This window comes from Polypterus senegalus, chromosome 18, assembly GCF_016835505.1.
Source record: "Polypterus senegalus isolate Bchr_013 chromosome 18, ASM1683550v1, whole genome shotgun sequence".
Lineage (NCBI taxonomy): Eukaryota > Metazoa > Chordata > Cladistia > Polypteriformes > Polypteridae > Polypterus > Polypterus senegalus.
This window is the reverse complement of record NC_053171.1, coordinates 56,558,749-56,580,708: the sequence shown is the minus strand read 5'-3', so window position 1 is coordinate 56,580,708 and position 21,960 is coordinate 56,558,749. Positions and strand designations below refer to the sequence as shown.

Genomic DNA, 21,960 nt, shown 5'->3' with positions numbered 1-21,960 from the left:
AAATTAGACTGCTCACTGAGTGTCACATTTCTAAACCAATTCTATGCCTCATCAAAGCAACACTCAAAGAAGAGCCGGTGATTTTGAACTGCAAAGACCAGTGCTTCTCTCATTAGTGTGGTCCAGCAAGAGAGCATGCTGATTACAATCAACTGTCTATAGCTGAAAGGTCTCCCGAAAAGATCCTTATTAAACCTGTAAATGTGTGTTATGTGTCTGGAGAGAACTGCATGTGTTAAAAATGAACAGTACTTGTTACAAGGCAAATCCATATCTGTAAAAGCTGATTATTCATTGGCATTCGAATACATTAACATTTTATTGTCTAGTAGGAAGTGCAAATATGCTATGCAAGTGTTTTAACACATAGTACTGTATATACTGTACCTAGACCAAAATGCATACCTAAATTCCACTCTGGGAAAAACTTGGGTTACGGCTGGAATAGGTGTTGGTGAGGCCAGCAGGGGCACTTACTCCGTGGTCTGAATGTGGATCCCAGTGCAGTGATGGGGACAATGTGCTGAAAATGACACTGGCCTTCGGATGAGATGTAAAACCAAGGTCCTGACTCTCTGTGGTCATAAAGAGCAGTGTGTATCCTGATGTCCAGGCTTATGTGCCCTCCATGGCGTAGTCAATCTGGCCCACTAATCATTCCGTGTTCCTAATTGGCTATCTCTCTCACCACTTAACTGCGTAATAGCTAATGTGTGGTGAGAGTACTAGCTCAAAAATGACTGCTGTCGCATCATCCAGGTGGATGTTACACATTAGTGGTTGAAGTGGCTCCCTACTTACTGAAGCACTCTGAGTAGCGAGACAAACACTAAATAAATGTAAAGAAAGCAGTAGTCAATATGCTAGTAAGATATTGTAGACAAATGCATTTCTGAAACACATGGAGCCAAGTAGTTGAAGTTCATAACTGTAATTTTCGTTTCTGTGCTCATTCAGTGTCAAGTCTTCTGTTCAATTTCTTTTTCTCCCTCCCTCCCTGCTTATCCATAGTTATTTTACATATTTTTCTAATACATCAGGAGAAATGGAACACTGCAACCCCGGCCATTTAAAGTGCATGAAATGGGAGACATTGGGTTGGGCTGTTAGGAAGAAGAAACCATGTTGGAGTAGCCCCCTCGTCAGTCGAGAATTTCACCACTATTCACACAAGCATCTTAATAAGTTGTCCCCAGATGTATATTTTTGTTTTATTTTTTTATTTTTTTAATCCCTGCAGGATTACTTTTTTGCTGACATGCGAATATGTATTAGTATGTCTTTACTGTCAATAGTTAATTAAACCTAATCCTAATTAACTGTAATACATTAATATGGAACATTTTATGTTGTGACAACCACGTAAGCTCAAAATAACGTCAAGTAGTAAGACTACATACCCTTTACTCAAAAAGAAGCAAAAAACCTTAATGAATCTCACTCACTCACTCACTCACTCACTCATCACTAATTCTCCCGTGTACGTAGAAGGCTGAAATTTGGCAGACTCATTCCTTACAGCTTACTTACAAATGTTGGGCAGGTTTCATTTCGAAATTCTACGCGTAATGGTCATAACTGGAAGCTATTTTTCTCCATTTACTGTAATGGAGTTGAGCTCGAAAGCCGTGGGGGGCTGAGTTTCGTGTGACATTATCGCGCCTCCCACGTAATCACGTGAACTGACTGTCAACGCAGTGCGTAGAAAACCAGGAAGAGCTCCAAAAAGCGCTGAAGAAAACATGCATTATACAATTGAGAAGGCAGAAAAACAATAAGAAGCGAGCGAATGACATATACAACCATATTCATGAGTGCTACTACTTCGGAAACAAAGCAAGGTGTAAACCTAAAGTTTAAATTAAGTTCATAGACAGGCTGCCGCTGGCGTTTGTCATGCCCACGGGTAATGCGGGATACAAGTTTAATGAGAGGACGCAGGATATAAACGAGAGTTTTGATCACTTTGTAACTCAGTTAAAATTGCAGGTGAAGGGCTGTGCTTATGCAAATTCCGAGAGACTGTGTTTGTGGGGGATTGACAGTTAAGGCGGGGGGGGAGTCACGTCATCATCTCCCCTCCCATTCACCTCACGCACCTCACCTCACCTCACGCTAACGCACGCAGTGTTACAGAAGCGACTTTGTGACGCTGCCACCAAATACTCACAGAAAAATCCACAAGTTAATACACACGCTGTCTCTAGAGCTTCTCCACACTGAATCCTCCAGGCACTACTTACAAAAGGTTACATTGACAATCGTGTTACATTATTTTTAAAATGTTTCCTTTTCTTAGCACAAGAACAGCTGAGAAGCTTCGATGCATGTGCTCCATAACGCGTTAAAAAAATCACACATTTAATCACACTTTCCATTCCAAGCAAAGGGGAACTTCTGTCAATGCATAATTTCCTGGTACACCGATTACATTGATCAGTGCTTCCCGATTCATTTTAACCTTGCACCCCCTTGGTTTGAGAAGAAGTATGAAAATATATGACGTTAACACAGAAAAACAGATCACCAATTGAAGCTTTATGAATAATCGATTCGCCATCAATACTTGTTTTGGTAAAGCCATACTCAGTGTAATCCTTCTTCCATTTTATAATTTTTCTGCCACTAGCCATGATTAAATGAACGGTAAAAAAGTAAGAGCGAAGCGAGGGTGGCTTATTCAGGCAGGCAGGCGACTGCTCAATAGCTCGAATTTGGATATAAGTAGGTTCTATTTAGTCGCCAGAAATATCTTTGTTTGGAATGGAAGTTGAATTTAGTCTTTAAATTTCTATGGTAAAGAAAAAGTTATGCAATGATGACTACATTTAACTATATAAAGTAAAAACTTGATTATAAGTCACTGTCGGAATAAATAAAGTCAAAACTTAAATATATAAAGTCAGCGTTGGAATATATAAAGTCAAATCTTGAATATATAAAGTTATTCCCAAATATATAAAGTCAAAACTTCAATATATAAAGTAAGCGCTGGAATATCCATCCATTTCCCAACCCGTTGAATCTGACCACAGGGTCACGGGGGTCTGCTGGAGCCAATCCCAGCCAACAATGGGCGCAAGGCAGGAACCAATCCTGGGCAGGGCACATGCATCATTTTCAAAACATTAACCGAACAGTGTTTTTTTAATTTATTTTTCTGAATACGTTTTTGTTAACTTAGTTCAGTTCAGAGTCGTTTCAATCAATAGATGTTGACTTTGACTTTATATATTCAGGAATGAGTTTATATACTCCGATGTTGACTTTATATAATCAGGAATGACTTTATAAATTCCGACGCTGACTTTATATATTCAGGTTTTGACTTTATATATTCTGACGCTGACTTTATATATTCACAAAATTAATGTATTTGCCTGTTTGACACCCCATAGTATATGTGTGTGTGTATGTATGTACACATGTATGTGTGTGTGTGTATATATATATATATGTATATATATATATATATATATATATATATATATATGTGTATGTATATGTATGTATATGTATGTATGTGTGTGTGTATATATATATATGTGTGTGTGTGTGTGTGTGTATATATATATGTGTATATATATATATATATATATATATATATGCCAGCAACACTCATGACAATGACAAAACAATTACATTGTCAATCATGTTACGTTATTATGAAAATGTTTCCTTTTCTTTTACTTCTCCGCTGCCAAGCTTGGGTATTTTGAGATATAGATATATATAGATATAGATATATATATATAGATATATATATAGAGAGATATATAGATATGACAGCAACACTAATATCAATGGCAAAACAATTACATTAACAATCATGTTTTGTTATTTTTAAGTTGTCCTTTTTTTTTTTATAACTTCTTTAACACACTACTTCCCTGCTGCGAAGCGCGGGTATTCTGCTAGTAGGCAGATATAAGGGGTAAATTCTAATGGAAGAAGGTGCAAAAATCACTGGGATAAGGTAATGAATTTTTGTTAATATGAGATAGCTGCTGGAGAAGTTACAGCAGGGTATTTAGGTTATGTTTCTGGCTGCTAGCTGGTTACAAGAAATAATAAGGTAAATGACTGAACAAATAGATCTAGCCAATCAGATGCAACTGCAGTTAGATTATTTATTGCAGTTTATAATCCATCACTGATTTAATAATACTTTTTAGTCTTTAAATGTGTTGTAGCATCCTGCATTTAGCTTACAGAATAAAATATACCTGTTTTGCTGAATGTCCCATTCTTGTCAAAATTGTTCAAATGTCCCTTAATTATGGGTATTTTTCTACTTTCAGTTCATGAAAATATCTGTAGTGCTACTCTGCAATGTTAAAATCCCACAAAACGGAGTAGTTAAAATAAACTATTACATACATTATATAGAGCATTGAGGCTGTTAGATGAAGTGGGAAGTTTCTGCTGAATGTAGGAAAGTGTAGAGACTTGCCATCCATTACTTTTATTAATCCTGGATGAATTTAATGCCCGAAATCTAAAGAATTGTACATGCTAGCCATGATAACTAAACATGTTGGCTTATATCAGATCTTAATAACATCATTGTGTCTGTTATCCATAAATTAAGAGGCTGCATTTTATAACGGAAATTGTATGTTTTTTTTCCAGCTGGTACCTATGTTGCACTCACTCTGCAAGACCCACAGGACTCGTCCTTTTCTACCAGCATACCACCTATTCTAGATCTTCCACAGGTTGGATCAAATGGTGCAATTCCTTCTCTGCATCTTTCTCCACCTACTCCTGCAACCTTTGCAGATGTTCCCCAAGACAGTGTACATAGGCCTAGACAGGTAATTAGTCATCCAGTGCTGCTCCTAAAGTAGTTTATTAGAGTGTGTTTGCCAATTAAGTATGAGAATGCGTATTTTTTAGTCAGTCTTAAACTAAAATTAGAAAAAAAAAGTCAAATTGATTCTCAGGGTTATAAGTGTTCTCATTTGGAAATGTTTTTTGAGTCTGACTGAGCAGTGCACCAGGGCACTGTCCTCCAGGCTCCTAGAATCTATACTAATAAAAGGTAAAGCCCTGACTGACTGACTCATCACTAATTCTCCAACTTCCCGTGTAGATGGAAGGCTGAAATTTGGCAGGCTCATTCCTTACAGCTTACTAAGTTAGGCAGGTTTCATTTTGAAATTCTATGCGTAATGGTCATAAATGGAACCTACTTTCATCCATATACAGTGGTGTGAAAAACTGTTTGCCCCCTTCCTGATTTCTTATTCTTTTACATGTTTGTCACACAAAATGTTTCTGATCATCAAACACATTTAACCATTAGTCAAATATAACACAAGTAAACACAAAATGCAGTTTTTAAATGATGTTTTTTATTATTTAGGGAGAAAAAAATCCAAACCTACATGGCCCTGTGTGAAAAGTAATTGCCCCTTGTTAAAAATAACCTAACTGTGGTGTATCACACCTGAGTTCAATTTCCGTAGCCACCCCCAGGCCTGATTACTGCCACACCTGTTTCAATCAAGAAATCACTTAAATAGGAGCTGCCTGACACAGAGAAGTAGACCAAAAGCACCTCAAAAGCTAGACATCATGCCAAGATCCAAAGAAATTCAGGAACAAATGAGAACAGAAGTAATTGAGATCTATCAGTCTGGTAAAGGTTATAAAGCCATTTCTAAAGCTTTGGGACTCCAGCGAACCACAGTGAGAGCCATTATCCACAAATGGCAAAAACATGGAACAGTGGTGAACCTTCCCAGGAGTGGCCGGCCGACCAAAATTACCCCAAGAGCGCAGAAACGACTCATCCGAGAGGTCACAAAAGACCCCAGGACAACGTCTAAAGAACTGCAGGCCTCACTTGCCTCAATTAAGGTCAGTGTTCACGACTCCACCATAAGAAAGAGACTGGGCAAAAACGGCCTGCATGGAAGATTTCCAAGACGCAAACCACTGTTAAGCAAAAAGAACATTAGGGCTCGTCTCAATTTTGCTAAGAAACATCTCAATGATTGCCAAGACTTTTGGGAAAATACCTTGTGGACTGATGAGACAAAAGTTTAACTTTTTGGAAGGCAAATGTCCCATTACATCTGGCGTAAAAGGAACACAGCATTTCAGAAAAGATCATCATACCAACAGTAAAATATGGTGGTGGTAGTGTGATGGTCTGGGGTTGTTTTGCTGCTTTAGGACCTGGAAGGCTTGCTGTTATAGATGGAGCCATGAATTCTACTGTCTACCAAAAAATCCTGAAGGAGAATGTCTGGCCATCTGTTCGTCAACTCAAGCTGAAGTGATCTTGGGTGCTGCAGCAGCACAATAACCCAAAACAAACCAGCAAATCCACCTCTGAATGGCTGAAGAAAAACAAAATGAAGACTTTGGAGTGGTCTAGTCAAAGTCCTGACCTGAATCCAATTGAGATGCTATGGCATGACCTTAAAAAGGCGGTTCATGCTAGAAAACCCTCAAATAAAGCTGAATTACAACAATTCTGCAAAGATGAGTGGGACAAAATTCCTCGAGAGCGCTGTAAAAGACTCATTGCAAGTTATCGCAAACACTTGATTGCAGTTATTGCTGCTAAGGGTGGCCCAACCAGTTATTAGGTTCAGGGGGCAATTACTTTTTAACACAGGGCCATGTAGGTTTGGATTTTTTTTCTCCCTAAATGATAAAAACCATCATTTAAAAACTGCATTTTGTGTTTACTTGTGTAATATTTGACTAATGGTTAAATGTGTTTGATGATCAGAAACATTTTGTGTGACAAACATGCAAAAGAATAAGAAATCAGGAAGGGGGCAAATAGTTTTTCACACCACTGTATACGGCCATAGCCAGCAGCTTGGTCGCCGTGGGAGGCGTGATGATGCGGGACGCATAATTGAGTGCCTGCCCATATAAGGTAAATATTCAAGGGTGAAGGACTGTGCTTAGCATATTCATAAGTGCAGCTACTGCGGAAACCCTCTGACGCTGAGCCAGCCTTTGTACACATATCAATAGGAAAGCAAGGTGTAAAGCTTAAGTTTAAATTACATTCATAGACACGCTGCCGCTAAATATTCACAGGCAAATCCACAACTTAATACCGGGAATGACTATTAAACATCTTAGATTCACAAGTACCAATTTGGGTAGTGATCACTTCGATGAATGAAACCTGTTCAAAAAACGCATTACACAATTGAGAAGGCAGCAAAAGAATACCTGTATGAAGCGAGTGACGCATACAAGCATATTTATAAGTGCAGCTACTGCGGAAACAAAGCACAGTGTAAACCTTAAGTTTAAATTAAGTTCATAGACACGCTGCCGCTGGCGTTTGTCATGCCTACGACGAATACGATATTCGCGAGATACAAGTTTAATGAGAAGACGCAGGGTGTAAACGAGACTTTTGATCACTCTGTAAGGGAGTTAAAATTGCTGTAATGAAGTTAAAATTGCTGGTTAAGGACTGTGCTTATGCAAATGAATAGGAAAGCAAGGTGTAAAGCTTAAGTTTAAATTAAGTTCATAGACACGCTGCCGTTGGCGTTTGTCATGTCTAAGACGAATACGATATTTGCGAGATACAAGTTTACTTAGAGGACACGGTATAAATGAGACTTTTGATCACTTTCTAACGGAGTTAAAATTGCTGGTGAAGGGCTGTGCTTATGCAAACGAAGATGAGATGGTCAGGGATAGAATAGTGTTTGGCACAAGCTCAGCAAAAGTGCGACAGAAACTTTTAAGTGCCAGGTCTGAGCTAAAATTAAATAAAGCCGTGGACATTGCAAGATCACACGAGATATTCGCGAGATACAAGTTTAATGAGAAGACGCAGGGTATAAAGCCTTAATGCTAAAGACCTGGCGAAGGTATGGAGAACATGGAAGGACGAGTTCAGATTACAGTAATCCCTCGCTATATCGCGCTTCAACTTTCGCGGCTTCACTCTATCGCAGATTTTAAATGTAAGCACATCTAAATATATATCACGGATATTTCGCTGGTTCGCCGCTTTCTGCGGACAATGGGTCTTTTAATTTAGGTTACATGCTTCCTCAGTTTGATTGCCCAGTTGATTTCATACAAGGGACGCTATTGGCGGATGGCTTAGAAGCTACCCAATCAGAGCATGTATTACATATTAACTAAAACTCCTCAATGCTAAAAGATATGCTTCCCGCGTGGCGCTTGTTTTGTTTGCTTCTCTCTCACTCTCTCTGCCTGATGGAGGGGGTATGAGCAGAGCAGGGCTGTTTACACAGTGGCTGTTTGCCTAGAAGATAGGACGCTCCTCTACAAAATACCGCTTTATCACGGTGCTTCTGTATACTTAAAAGTACGTATTGATTTTTTGATTATTTGCTTTTCTTAGCGAGCGCGGTGCTCCTTTGAAGATAAGATATGTTGGCAGTTCTTTCTCACAATTAAAAGAATGCAATCTCTGTCTTGTAATGAAGCACAGTTTAAACGTTTGACTAAAGGGTGTTATTTCATGTCTAGAGGGCTCTAATAATGTTAACAGTGTGGGAGAGTTTATAAGGGCTTAAAATATATAAAAATAACCATACAAACATATGGTTTCTACTTTGCGGAAATTCATTTATCGCGGCAGAGTCTGGAACGGATTAACCGCGATAAACGAGGGTTGACTGTATACACAGAATTTGCAATGCCAGAGGCAGAGGAAAACACTAAGGTCAGATTATTCCGTTATCTTATTGGAGAGAGTGGCAGAGAATTGTGTCGGGCACTGACCGGTGATGTAAGACCTGATGAGTTAACCATGAGCATGATGATACGTAAATCTGATGAACATTACAACCTGAAAATAAACAAAACTGTAGAGAGGTTCAGATTTTTTTCAAGAAATCGGGCAAGGGGAGAAAATATAGACAACTACGTCACAGATCTGAGAGTGTTAGCAGGCACATGCAATTTCGGGGAGATTAAAAGTTCCCTTATACGTGACTGAATTGTGTGCGGAACCAGTGATGCAAGTTTGCATGAAAGATTACTGAGAGAAGACAAACTGACTACATATGTGTAATGCCACGAAAAGTGCCTGCTGACACTTTAGTATGTAGGCAATGATGTGTTTGGGCTCGTGAACGCGGCTGAGATAATAAAACTGACAAAAAAAAAACAAAGCTAACCTTTACAAGTATCATAAATTACACCGACTGTTACAGACTGAAATTAAATGTATGTTTTTATTCTAAAATAGTAAGACTAAGAGCAGTTTACTTCTCAAAAACAGAGTGGTGCAGGATCAAACTTGCGACCTTTTGGTTCCCAGGCGGCAGCTGATTATATTGCGCCACAGAGGAAGTCATAATAAACAATTGTCAATGTTGCATGATTACTGGAATTTTTCATAAGCCCACCAATTAATTTATTAATTTTTAAACCAACTTATTTTAAACAGGATTTGGCGAATTTAGGTGGCACATAGAGCTTATTATGAAAGTGCAAGTCTCACAGCAGAAATATATACTATACGCATACAGAAATATTGTATACTAGGCTTACCCGCCTTTTAAGGCGACCGACTTTTAAGTTGACCACTTTTTAAGGCAATTCAATATGTAGATCAATTTGATATTTTATACAAACTCATTAATTTGGTTATATTGCATTTGAGCGGTATTACTTTAATATTCGTAGTTTCTGTTATTTTTGTGATGAAATTTAAACTTTTTTTCTATATTGAGGTCGCCCTTTTGAACCCCCCTGTATTTTACTAAGCGGTGAGGCATTTGTACTCCATCAACATTAATTATTTCCAGAGACATAATTTTGCCTATTTTTCCAGCGCATCATGCACAAAAGCAAGGGAACAATGGGAGCACCAGAACTCTGCTCACATCATGTCGCTATGTACCGCAAGCTGCAAGTAGTAAGTCTGTGATAAGCAGAATACCGCTACGCTTTCCACTCATGGGACGGAAGGACAATCCCGATCGCTTTTATATAGTAAGAAAGAAGAAGATGATATCGCACAGTCTGGATTAGAAAATCATCTTTTACCCGGAAAAACGAGACTACAAATCCCATCGTACATTGCAAAATGGACGGGGCGTGTGTGAAACTCTGCGCCTGCGTAGCACTCACGGAACGGAAGGACAATCCCGACCGCATATATATAGAAGGATAGTACGTGGTAATCCCTGATTTCTTGTACCATTGCAAGCTTTTGAGACTGAATCAGTCTTTTTGATGGTCTGGATCTCATTATGTTGCCTTTTCCAAGTAGATGCTTTAAAGACTACGCCACAATTTGACAGTTTAGATACAAATTAGTCATGTATGTACTGTGCTTGAATACTAAGTAGCTGAAATGCCAGTAAATACTTTTTTGAATTATCCATGTCTGACTTTTGCTAGATCATGGTGTGGAAGACCCTCATATTGATTATGCTATTTGTATACGCATCAAAAACTATTCAGTTAATTATTATTTAGAAAAAGAGGAGAGATTTGAACGTAGCATCTCCGAATCACATACTATGTGGACATAAAGACAAACAGTGACTCCGGATTTATCTAGAAAACCCTGCCTCTCCCAGATGTGAGGTTCTGTTGTGAGATGCTTATAGTATTATTTTGCCTTGTTTTAATGTTTTTCCTGGAGACATGATGAGGTGTGGGCAAGCAGTGAGCTGTGGCACAAGCAAATATGAGGCAACTGAAAATACATCTACCTGTAGAGTATGTTAAGTGGGAATATTCATCCGTCCATCTATCGTGCTATTCATGTCTGTTTTTCCATCTATCTATCGATCATTATACAGACCCTTTCATGTCTATCCATCTATCAATCATTATTTAGAGCCATTCATGCCTGTCTATCTATCTATATCTCTTTTTTTCTTTTGAGGTGACAAGGTGCCCCTGGATCTGACTCTTAATGTTCACAAACTCTGAGGGTATTTGAATATTTTTAAAATGCAATTTAGAATAATCGCTATGAACAGAAAAAATTCAAATCACACATATACTGCATAAAAGAAGGAAAGAATTTAAACTTTGAGGATATCTTATTAGAAATCAATTATATGTAAAGAACTTGAGATTCTTTTAAAAGCAGTTCACAAAGAAGTCGGCGTCCATTGCTATTGAGATTGTTTAAGAGTGTAGAGACTCTGAAGCTGAAACTGTTTTGGGAGTCACATTAGATGGATTTTTTTACCATTTTTAATATGCAGTATTACTGCAGTTTTTTTTTTTTTTAAACAATTAGCTGACAGAAAATCTTTCTGCAGTCCTAACTAACTTAATAATAATCCCAAAAATTTGTTGTTGTAGAGCACAATTTTGACACTCTAAGTAAAACAGTGATTTTTATCATCTTTCTGTTTAAAACATTGTCATAGTTTTTGCTTCAGAGAGGCACCATAGCATTCCAGTGATGAGAAACCGGGCATTGGTCTTTTAACAAAGCAGCATTTCTGTGAACAGATAAACCTTTATTGGAAGTGAAAACCTCCTTTAGTTCAGCAGGATTCAGTTTCTGTGTCATTTTATATTACAGAGAAATTAGTGTCTATAGTTATGCATGACATATTAAAATAGGTTTTTTGGGAATAGTTGAAGTAACCTTTTCAGATAATGTAAGGTAAGGCCTCTGAACAGTTTCAGATTTGTTTAGTGTCTAAACACATGAACATACCATTTAATAAATTACAATTAATTGTATTTCAGGAAAACTTGAGTTCCAGATCAAGTGAGTCATCTGATGGACAGCAAACAGCGGAATCAGGTAAGATTTTAATGTATGGATGTGCAGCAGAAACATCAGAAATGTCTTGTGATTATTTTACACAAATTTATGTCAAGGGCATGAAAAGCAGTGAGCAATGGTAGATCAAAAAATAAGGCAATTTGAAAATTACATGGTAACCGCAACGGACTGAAGCTGATACAATACAACATATTCATGATGGTGTATTTGTAGTTTCAACACGCATAGCTGTGCTGTTAGTCTAGTTGAAGCCAAGGTCAAATGAACATGGATGCTCTGCTGTGGGATTGCACCATTGTTGAACAACGTGCCATACTGAGATTGCTTTGGGCAGTGGGAGTGAAACCTGCTGAAATTAACAGAAAGATGTTGGCTCAGTACAGAAGTCAAAACAGCACGACTCCATGAAAAGTTTATCAATGGATAGAAAAGTTTAAAGTGGGAAGGACAAGTTTACCTGATGAAGTTTGATTTGGTTGACAATCAATATCACACACACAAGCCCAAATCAACATGGGGAATGCCTCCATCAGAGAAGACCGGCAGATTAAGTTGTACAGGAACCGGAAGTGACATCACGGATGTTTTGTTGTGCAAGATCGTGGCCCTCTTGCGAGTACAGAAATATGGTAGGTGGATTATTGTTTTTCTTCTTTATTTCTATAGACAAAGAGAGACATCAGTACACATAATATCACAAATATCACTCACTTTGATGGCTGCTTCCTATGCAAGTGTGAAATGTGTTTTTTGGCACATTTTCAAGAACACAGACAATCGGCGACCAGTGCAACATACTGTGCTATGCTTAGAGAGAAACTGAAACCTGCAAATCTCAGTAAAAGAATAGGAATCCTGTAATAAACCATTTTGCTGATCCATGATGTCCCCATGCAGCTGAAACAATGGTGGAGGCAGTGTAACAGCTGCAGTTTGAACGTCTTCTACAACCCCCTTATACTATCACATCTTTAGTTCACCTAAAGTCGCTCTACACAGTTGCGGGTTCACCTCTGATAATTAGAATAAGGAAGCAATGCACGTCTGGATTTGGCAGCAGTAGAAAAACTTCTACCAAGAAATGAAGATGTTAGTGGGGCGATACACGAAATGCATCGATCTGCAGGGAGACCATGTGGACAAGTGATAGAACCGTTATGTTCACCTGTTCAGAGTTACAAGTATTACATTTTTAAGTTGCCTTCCTATTTGACTTTGTTATAATAATATTATACTGTATATTCAGAAATATATTTGCATTTAGGATGTCTTTTTTTCTAAGTATTGGCCACACTGATAGAATACCTGACAACCTTTTGAATGAATTAAACACTAGGTGGCAGAGTACTGTAGTGGTTAGCGTTGGGTTATGGGCACACATCACATGCCTGGGGTTTGTTCAAATCAAAGATGAATGTTCTCTCTGGGTCTGCATTGTTTCCTCCCATGTTACAAGGCCACGGGCACAGATGAGGCACCAGTTCATCGAGAGGCACATTCATTTATACTTAATATCCTAATCCACACTGAGTAAATTTAGTTTTGTAAGTGAGACAAATATGTTTAAAAGCAATAAAAGGCACAAAGTTTCTTTAATAGTGTGTATGACAAAGCAAATTGTTTAAAGATTTAAATGTTTATGGCAAAGCTGCTATGTTTTGTTGCAAATGTACTGTGTGTACACATGCATATTAATAATAATTCCTTTATTTTTAATATTACTGCATTGTTAACCTGTCCTTTCACTGATCATTTTTTCAGGTCACCTCTCAGTGGACTTTCAGTGTGTGGAAAATCAGGTAGGTATGGTTATTAATTTTTATGGAATTCTGTTGTGAGGAATATTAAGCTTATCATACATTTTTGACAATCTTTGTGTGTGTGTGTATGTGTGTGTGTGTGTGTGTGTGTGTGTGTTTTTTAAGTTTAACAGGGATTTTTTTTTAACAGTTTTAGATATTGATTGTGCAGGTTTCCTGTAAATGTTTCATCCGGAAGTAATTGCTAATGAAAGTGAATTGGACTGAAATTTTATTTGAAAATTTTACATCTTCATTATTACATACAATATATTTTAATATACTTAGAACACCATAGAACCTGTTGCCTAATTCGTCTTTGAAGATGATCTTTTCTCCATAGCATTTAGACAGCTTTTGTAAGGCAGTATTCAGCCCACATCTTTTCCTACTAGAGACCTGTAGAACTTGTTGAAAACTGAAGAGTTCTTGCCACTGCTTTCATCAGGTGCATATCGGCATAGACGTTCTAGAAGTACTTCAACTTAACAAGCTACAACTGACCATCCAAGTTAGTTTTAATGTATAAGATTTATGTGTGTTTTCCTATCATATCTGCTCATCTTCAAACTGTGTTTCATGCAGAAGTGAATATTTTAGCATGCCTTTTACTCATGATCTAAATGAGCTGTGCCTTCTCCTTTTATTTAACGGACATAGCAGACAAAAATACACAATTAGAAGTATTTAATCATTTACATTTCAAAGCGTTGTGTTGAAAATATGTGCAGTACAAATAATTTCTCTGCTTGTTTTTTTTGCCTCAAACTATCATCATTTATATACTTCAAAAATTAACTTAAGAAAAACTTGCCATAGTCCATAATCTGTAACTGTAGTACAGGCTTTTGATCTCCACTCTAATTTCTAATTATAAGGAAGCTTGGAAAGGACCGTGCACATGTTCATACTATTACCAATGGTTTCTTATACTTCCCTGCATTGGACATAACATATTAGGCATTCAATTTGTACAGCTAATGAGGAAAAAGTGCATAATCAACTAATGCTCCTTCATTATGTGATGACCTAATTTGAGGCCGGTTCAATGCCTTATTCATATGTGCTGTAGCTGTTGGCACTCCATCGTTGTAAGTTTCCTTGCTTGTTTGTAACCTGCTAGTGGCAATTTGAGTGCACAGCTTCAGACAAATTTATGTGGCCATCCTTTAACATACTGCTCAAGAAAATGTAATTTATCTTGATCCTTTTGACACATGCTATCCACAGTGTAATTACTAATAAAAGGTATGTATGTCAAAGGGTCACCATAAAATATTGGTACCCCTGAAAGTGGTGCCTGAGATTTATTTTGTTAAATTAACATTTCAGCTGTTACCTGAACTGACAGAAACTGGTCTAAAGATTAACCCTTGTTTTAGACATGTCCTTCTGTTATTCCTTAAAAAAACCTTGAGCTCCTGTGGCCTTTGAACATGTATTCATATTCTGTCTGTTTATATGTCTCTGTCATCAACACTTTGAAAGTGAGCTACAAGTTAACTTGTATCTCATTGAGCCTGTCAGGTCGTGACTTCATATCTCCGCATACAGGCCCTATTGAGGCAGCCAGCTTGCTTAAGATCTTTGCTGCCGTCTTTAGTTACCCACTGCAGTGCTGCCATCTAGTTTATAGTCAGTTTTTTTTTTTGGTGGCAACAGCTTGTGTAAAATAGTGTTATAAACAGACAGTCTGCAGTTGATAATAATGATGGTGTTTGAGATATTGACAATAATTTGGATGATGTGGAACCTGTAGGCTGTGCTGCTGATGCGGATTTTCATCACAAGGCATGCAACCTGTCACAACTGTCAGGACAGCACTACATTGACATTCTGCCACCCACCATCTGTAAACAGTCACCAACTACCAAATGTGTTGTGAGAACAGTGCAAAGAAACTGACTCATTTAAATGGAGACTTTTAGTTATGTTGATGGCGAAAATAAAGTAATTAAGAGTGTCTTTACATAAATTAAATTCATTACTTATCATGGATTCACAGTCCTATGCTTCAGCATCCTGGTAATAAACAGTTGAGTAGCCAGTGTGTTAAAGGTGCTGCAGCTGACTGTAACGTCAAGAAGCATTCAGATTTGTGCTGTCTTTGAGAAATTCGAGGAGTGCTGCTATTTTTACCTATACTCGACTTCTAATTGTAATTTTGCTAAACTAATTCTCGGACTGTTCATTAGCTGCACGTGAGAATACTCCTGAGGCATTCAGACTCAGGCACATTGTTCAAAACCAAAAACAGTATACTACTGCCAAAATCATTTAAGGCTTTTAATTTAAGAGTGAACCATTTGTATGTGTGTGTGTGTTTGTTTTCTCCATCTTCATATCCTGCTACTTCATTCTGACTTCATGGTGAGCATATCATTACTAACCACTGTGCTGCCAATGATTTTAAGCAGTGCCTTCTTCTGCTGGTCATACTTGTGACAGAAATGTAAAGGTAACTCGAACTTCCTTTCTCCTTTAGCCAACAGAAACAAGCAATGCCTTTACATTAATTCACAGCTTCTTAACTTTTGGACATGGTGTCTTTGCTTTTGATTCTGATCAGCCAGTCTACATGCATAAACAAATAAGCAAAGAATGGTATCTTTTTTTTTAAATAGCTCTTTATGTTGCGAACGGTTATTGACTGGCAAGTTTAAAAGTGCCTGCCTCACTAGTTGTTCAACTGACTCCTGGTCTTCATGACTACCTGTTACAGCCTAAAGTTCGTATCTCAGTCCTTGACAATATCACATAAAAAAACACACTGCACTACTCTGCAGTGTTGTGAATGAAAGGCATAAGTAGAATTGATTTTACCAGTGTGGTACAGATTGCATGCAAGACGGGCAAACAGAGGAGTGTGAACAAGGCTGTAGTTTTTAGTATACCTTATTTTCACCCCAAGAGCCTCCCAGGCCAGGATGGGAATTGGTTTCTCACCAGAAAAGGATGCCATATTGGAAGGACAGGGGGTTGCAGCATCCCACTGATTGGACACCTATAGGGCTATCTGCAGGGAAGGCTGGGAATTGTAGTCCCATGGGGCAGCCTGGAACTGCTTCCAGTGTGCACTGCTGTGGCACCAGAAGTACTCCTGGGTGTGGCTTAAAAGAAGCAGAGTTTCCTGTAAGAGTAGTCAAGAGTCAAAGTCTCCATCACCCCCTGCAATCCTGGTCTGGATGAAGCAGGTTAGAAAATGACATAACATGATTCTAAAATACTATATATTTTAATTAATCTTTTAAGTTTGGAATTATTTCTTAAACATTTTCATTTTTTGCTTTGTGTAGGTATTAAGAACATCTATTATTGGTCCAGAAGAAAATGAAGATGAGGACGATGCAAATCTTGAGGTACTGAGCATTTTAACTACTTTCAAGATTTATTTTGACAGGATAACTTGTAGTAAATTGTGAATGGTACCCAGTGATGCTCAAAGCTTCAAGGGATCCCCTCACCCCCTTTTGATATCAATATCCAATGGGGAATCCCTGTTCTACCCCCAAGCCAATCGTGAAAAAGTAATAACGAATTGGGAGGAGGAAGAAGATGAAGACTAAGCTGAGTCCTGCACAGCTTCTGGACAAATAGTGTAGTGTCTCAGTTGTGAAGTGGCACATCTAATAAGCTTATTAGGCCGACTCAGCATTTATTTTTTGGCACCAGCCAGTACGAAGGTCAGTGGCTAGCAGAGTTTTAGCCTGTGCGGATTTAAACTGCTGAAAGAAACTGAAGGCAGAGCTTACTGGGCTCTCTGCAACCAATGGTACTGCTAGCAAAGGGCCCCTTGCAGCTCTTGATGCAATAATATGAGAGTGTTAAATATGGGAGCAGGAGCAGGCTGTGGGAGTTTGAAGGGTCAACAAGTAACAATCAGGGTTGAAAGGAGCAAAATTGTGCAAGTGGTAATAGTGAGACGGCATGCTTTGGGGCCGAATGAAACACCAGAGCAGCAGTCAGGATGTTGTCCATAGGCATAACAATGGAGAAGTGGGAGTCAGGATGTAAATTGAGGTAGCTTATTTTGTGTCTTACTGTAACATTACTTAAAGATACAATTCCTTTTTTTAATGTTTATTGTAACCTTAAAGAAGGAACCGCCCCACCCCCACCCCTTTCTATTAGGAATGTATTTGTACTGTGAGCAGAAAATAGTAAATCTGAAATAAACTGATTACAGTATACATCAACGCAGTGCTATATATATATATATATATATATATATATATATATTGTAATAGAATAAGATGCTTCTCGCACCCTTGTACCCTCAGACTATACGTCAGACACCAGGTAAAATCCAATAATGATATTTATTATAATAATAAAGTGCACAAAGCACGCTCCTCTCCACAATTCTCAATAAATAATACAATAATTAATAACAATCCTCCACGCCCAGACGCTTAGCCACCCTGCCTCCCAACTCAGCTCATCGTCTGGGAGCTCCCACATTCCTTTTATATTCCCTGACCCGGAGGTGTTCCTGCCCAACAGTCCACAAGTCCTTATTCCTTCCGGGTCAGGGTAAATAGTCCTTTCTTCAACCCGGAGCACGTTGTTTCTTCCTGTCACGCGTGACCGTGACGCACTCGGGTTATAGGGCACATAAGAGCCTACGAGCCCCTACAGCGACGCCTGGTGGCCACCAAGGTATCCAGCAGGGCTGTGTACAAACACTACATAGTCCATGATGCCCTGCTGGAACTCGGGGCATGATCATGCTGTCGGGAGAGCTCCTCCTGGCAGCCTGGGGTTGAGGGCCGGAGTGAAATGCCGGCAATCCACCACTATATATATATACATATATATGTATATATATATATATACATATATATATGTATATATATATATGTATGTGTATATATATATATATATATATATATATATATATATATATATATATATATACATATACATGTATGTATATATATGTATATATATATGTATATTTATTTATTTATTTATTTATTTATTTATTATTATTTTTTTTTTTTAAAGGCAGTGCTATCATCCTGCATGCACATCGTACATTGCAAGCTCGCAATTCCAATCAACACTCAGGTTTATGCTGCTTTTTTTGGCGGCATGTCATTTGCGTGCATGATAAAAAAAGGCAAAATATGTGCCATAGCCAGACCACAAACTACAATTTTTCCTGTAATCCATGGCAAGCTGATTTTTTTTGTTTGGAAGATGGTAGAAAGGGAACAACTGAGAATGCTGTGTTTGAATGAGTAAAAATAATTGGTAAGTTCCAGTTTCCAAAGGAAAAAAAAAATGTTTTCTAATGATATTTATTCAAATCCATTTTATGATGAGGCAGATCTAATATTAGAGTTTTCTGCTAATATTACATCATGATTTGTAGCAATTTTAAATGTCATTGTACAGTGGTACCTCGGTATACGTCCGCTTTGGAATAAGCCCAACTTGGTATATGTCTTGTTTGGACGCAAAAAATTTTGCTTGGCATACGACCTTTGTTTGGAATACGACTCGCGTGCTAGAACATAACGCGCTACCCTTGTTTACCTCTCTCAAGACAAAGCCACGACTGTCCACGAGCATCAGTACACCAGCTGCTAGCATTCAGTGAACAACCTGCACAGTAACTCTATGTGAATTTTCACGTGATTTTGTGTTTTTTCACATAAATTTGAATTTATTGTTGAAAAGTATGAAGTTGACATGTGTATCCGGGACATGGTTGCTGCATACCGTATGGCGAGAACAACGGTATATACGATTGTGAAAAAAAAAGACGTTATTAAAAAGTAAATTGAGGTTAAATTTTTATTTATTTCATCTAATTGCTTTTGTCTTTATGTATTTTAGTATTAAGCAGTGTTTAAATTATTTTATACAACCCCATCAATGTATAATATGCCAATAACAATAGAATTTTTTTTCATGTTCCCTTTATTTCTTATGGGAAAAATTAATTTGGTATACGTCCTGTTTGGTATAAGTCAAAGGATCTGGAACGGATTAAAGATGTATACTGAGGTACCACTGTAATAAATACTAAATACTGCAATGTGCTGAGTGTAAACACTTTCCATGGTACATGGAAGTTGTTTATTCATAATCCTCAAGCCTCCCTCCCAGATGATGGTTTTGTACGTTGTCAATGTTTTGAAATGACAATGTGAACATTTAAGACATTGCACAGCCCTAACGTTTAGCCTTGTGAAAGCGTTCATGTAACGCATGATATGCGTTACCTGGCTCATGGGCTATAAAGGTGTTTTCTATACTTGTGTCCAGTCAAACTCTGGAAATTATTTAGCGCTCTGATGCTGATCTTTCATTCATGGAATTAGTTGTAATGCAATGAATAATCTAAAATGGTGAAAAGGTAAGCAGTAAACTGCTTGAGGTTTAAATTTAAAGTTTAGTTTAGCAAAAACTGAAAAAATGGAAATTTCAGAATATTACAAGTGGGCCTTCTTCATGAATAATTAATACTTGCAACCTACGGATGTTGTGCAGCAATTCAAGTAAATGAAGCCTTGTAAATTACAGCAGTTTGCACAGGTGTCCAATCTTGTGTTGATTACTGTCTTAAAGCAGAGTTGGAACAATCTGTGTTACTACACCCTCTAAAGCACTGCTTGGACAATATTCCAGTGATAATGGCATGAAAACTGCAAATTACAAATTAAATGAGATGGAGCATTAGTACCCTTAGAAGTTTAGGCCTCTCATTTAGGAACATTGCAAAAGAAAAAAACGTGCAGGTCGAAAAAGGCAAGTGTCAGTTTCATTCCTTAGAGGACAAAATAGGGCCTTGAAACACCGGCTGTGGACTACTGCAGACTGGAAGAAAGTTTCAAAAATTTGAAACCTGAAGTTGATGTCACGCAGGGTGTTTGTATGCCGTCGAGCTGGTGAAAGGATGGTTCCTCAGTGTGTCATACCACCTGTCAAACATGGACGAGGAAGTATGGTGTGGTGAGAGTGACTATCATTCTGAATCAAAAGGGGTACCACAAATTGGCTGTTAGATTAGCAAAAGGTGCCAGGCTACTTTGATGAATCAAAAATTTTAATAAAATATTGTACACTTAATGATTTCTTGACTTAGTTTTTTTATTTGCCATTGTTTATTTGGTCTATGCCTTGATTTCATGAAACATTAAGACATTACAGTGCATGCTAAACTAAGGTGTTCTAAATCTTTTGACTGGTTGTGTGTGTATTGTAAAAGGCGCTTTATAGCACCCGACCCGGCACAGACCACGCAGAGGCACGTGTACAAAACACACAGGCTTTATTGTTTTTCTTCACCCGTGGGCTCACGTCTTCCCCGTGACCCACAGGCAATACACAGTCCCAAGGCACAACACACAAACTACAGGGTCGGCCATTTATATGGATACACCTTAATAAAATGGGAATGGTTGGTGATATTAACTTCCTGTTTATGGCACATTAGTATATGTGAGGGAAACTTTTCAAGATGGGTGGTGACCATGGTGGCCATTTGAAGTCGGCCATTTTGGATCCAACTTTTGTTTTTTCAATAGGAAGAGGGTCATGTGACACATCAAACTTATTGGGAATTTCACAAGAAAAACAATGGTGTGCTTGGTTTTAACGTAACTTTATTCTTTCTTGAGTTATTTACAAGTTTCTGACCACTTATAAAATGTGTTCAATGTGCTGCCCGTTGTGTTGGATTGTCAATGCAACCCTCTTCTCTCACTCTTCACACACTGATAGCAACACCGCAGGAGAAATGCTAGCACAGGCTTCCAGTATCCGTAGTTTCAGGTGCAGCACATCTCATATCTTCACAGCATAGACAATTGCCTTCAGATAACCCCAAAGATAAAAGTCTAAGGGGGTCAGATCGGGAGACCTTGGGGGCCATTCAACTGGCCCACACGACCAATCCACTTTCCAGGAAACTGTTCATCTAGGAATGCTCGGACCTGACACCCATAATGTGGTGGTGCACCATCTTGCTGGAAAAACTCAGGGAACGTGCCAGCTTCAGTGCATAAAGAGGGAAACACATCATCATGTAGCAATTTCGCATATCCAGTGGCCTTGAGGTTTCCATTGATGAAGAATGGCCCCACTATCTTTGTACCCCATATACCACACCATACCATCAATTTTTTGTTCCAACAGTCTTGGAGGGATCTATCCAATGTGGGTTAGTGTCAGACCAATAGCGGTGGTTTTGTTTGTTAACTTCACCATTCACATAAAAGTTTGCCTCATCACTGAACAAAATCTTCTGTAAACTGAGGGTCCTGTTCCAATTTTTGTTTTGCCCATTCTGCAAATTCAGTGCACCGATCTGGGTCATCCTCGTTGAGATGCTGCAGTAGCTGGAGTTTGTAAGGGTGCCATTTGTGAGTAGCTAATATCCACCAAGGGATGTTCGACTAATGCCACTCTCCAGTG

General features: G+C 38.3%; 1 protein-coding gene across 6 annotated transcripts in view; it reads left to right on the top strand.

The window, feature by feature from the left end:
- arhgef11 (Rho guanine nucleotide exchange factor (GEF) 11) overlaps window positions 1–21,960 on the top strand; it is a 209,432-nt gene that overhangs the window by 52,957 nt on the left and 134,515 nt on the right. For all 6 annotated transcript variants that reach the window (XM_039742341.1, XM_039742340.1, XM_039742338.1 and 3 more), the window contains 4 exons: window positions 4,633–4,817; window positions 11,695–11,752; window positions 13,496–13,533; window positions 16,830–16,892. In XM_039742341.1, coding sequence (XP_039598275.1) covers window positions 4,633–4,817; window positions 11,695–11,752; window positions 13,496–13,533; window positions 16,830–16,892 — 344 coding nt within the window. The remainder of the gene's footprint in view (window positions 1–4,632; window positions 4,818–11,694; window positions 11,753–13,495; window positions 13,534–16,829; window positions 16,893–21,960) is intronic.